This window comes from Bos indicus x Bos taurus, chromosome 8 (assembly GCF_003369695.1).
Source record: "Bos indicus x Bos taurus breed Angus x Brahman F1 hybrid chromosome 8, Bos_hybrid_MaternalHap_v2.0, whole genome shotgun sequence".
Classification (NCBI taxonomy): Eukaryota; Metazoa; Chordata; class Mammalia; order Artiodactyla; family Bovidae; genus Bos; species Bos indicus x Bos taurus.
This window is the reverse complement of record NC_040083.1, coordinates 22808259-22809983: the sequence shown is the minus strand read 5'-3', so window position 1 is coordinate 22809983 and position 1725 is coordinate 22808259. Positions and strand designations below refer to the sequence as shown.

General features: G+C 40.9%; 1 protein-coding gene across 1 annotated transcript; it reads right to left on the bottom strand.

Moving 5' to 3' along the window:
* Window positions 1-419: 419 nt before the first annotated feature.
* On the bottom strand, window positions 420-1165 carry LOC113896988 (interferon alpha-C). Its single transcript, XM_027549140.1, has one exon. It carries the CDS (start codon window positions 1018-1020, stop codon window positions 451-453), a length of 570 nt encoding a protein of 189 aa, XP_027404941.1. The 5' UTR covers window positions 1021-1165; the 3' UTR covers window positions 420-450.
* Window positions 1166-1725: the final 560 nt, after the last annotated feature.

Below are 1725 nucleotides of genomic sequence, written 5' to 3'. Positions count from 1 at the left end.
AATTGTAAAATGCATTCTTTAATCAAGTTGCGTATTCAGTCTTCATGTTTCTTTTTTAAAGAAAAACAAAGGAAGATTTTTATAGTAAGGTTTAATGAATGAAGAAAACTCATAAATTGACTAAATACAAAATATATTTTTCCCTTAAGTATACATACATAATTATATGAACAAAATAATTTAATTCTTTATATATAGATAAATAAATATTAAATTAGATAAATAAATATCCAAATAGATAAATAAGTAGATGGATTAGCTTGAGTATCCGGGACAGAGTAGTGCCTGTAGAGTAGATCATGATGTCGCTTAATATACCTGAAATCATTTAACAAATTGATTCAGTTCAGTGCCTGATGACAGCAGAAATGAATCTTCCACATGGCAGCGCAGGAGGAAGTGTGGTCTGTTGGTCCATGAGAATCATTTCCGTGTTGAACCAGGTGTGTGTCAGTCCTTTCTCCTGAAACTCTCCTGCAAGTTTGTTGAGGAAGAGAAGGCTCTCATGACTTGTGCTCTGACAACCTCCCAGGCACAAGGGCTGTGTCTCTTCTCTTGCAGATAGAGAGTGAGTCTGTGGAAGTATTTCCTCACAGCCAGGCTGGAGTCCTCCTTGAGCAGGGGAGCTCCTTGCAGCTCCTCCTCCTGCCTCAGACAGAATTGCAGGTCAGTGAGCTGCTGATCCAGTGCATCGCGGAGCTTGTCCAGGAGGCTCTCATCCCACATGGTGGCCGAGCCCTCTGTGCTGAAAAGCTGGAAGGTGTGCTGGGTCACCTCGTGGAGCACAGAGATGGCTTGAGCCTTCTGCAACTGGCTGCCACCCAGCGCCTCCTGGGGGAATGCAAAGTCATTTCTGTCCTGCAGGCAGGAGGAAGGGGAGACCCTCCTCAGTTGTCCCAGGAGCATCAGGACCCTCCTGTTGGCCAGGCTGTGGGTGTGAGGCAGGTGGCAGCCCAGAGAGCAGATGGCATTGCAGCTGAGCAGCAGCAGGGCCAGCAGTAAGGACCAGGCTGGGGCCATTGGGGACCTTGCAGATGCTTGTGGCCTGGGGAGGTGGGTGACTCTGTGAACCTGCTTTCTAGGTTCTCTGAAGACCTTCCTTCAGGCCTGTGTGTTAAATAGGAGCCCATGGTTTCCATTTTCTGAAAGTTCCCTCTTGCTTTCTACTTTTGTTTTTGTTTTTCATTTTGCACTCTCCAAATGGGTTTAGGACAGCATTTTGCAAACGTTGTTTTCATTATTGACCCCCCTTCCCCTATTGACAGAGTCTTCTGAAATTTTTTTTTTTACTAATTACCCCCACCGTGAAATTGTGACAACACATTTATGCTGTGGATCCATCTTTGTACTCCATGCATATCTTTATACATAGAAAAAGAAAGTGCAAAGTTTCCTTGTTGTATTCACCCTAGGGTTAACAGTGCCATAAAATGAAAGGTGTACATTAAATGTAAAAGCTGTTGAGTTTTATTTAACTTTATGAATGAGTTTGAAGAATGACTTTTGATGGAGGATACTTACTTATATAAATAGTAATGTACCAAATTGAATATTCATATGAAATTCATATAAAAATATATAATAATACCACAGTATAGATAGACTTAAAAAATTTTCAAAACTCAAAATCATTGAAAATCTTACATTATTTTCCTCATATTTATTTTGAGGCACTTTTAACTTTGTTTCATATCAGAAACCAATTTTTAATTCTCTGTCTGCTGA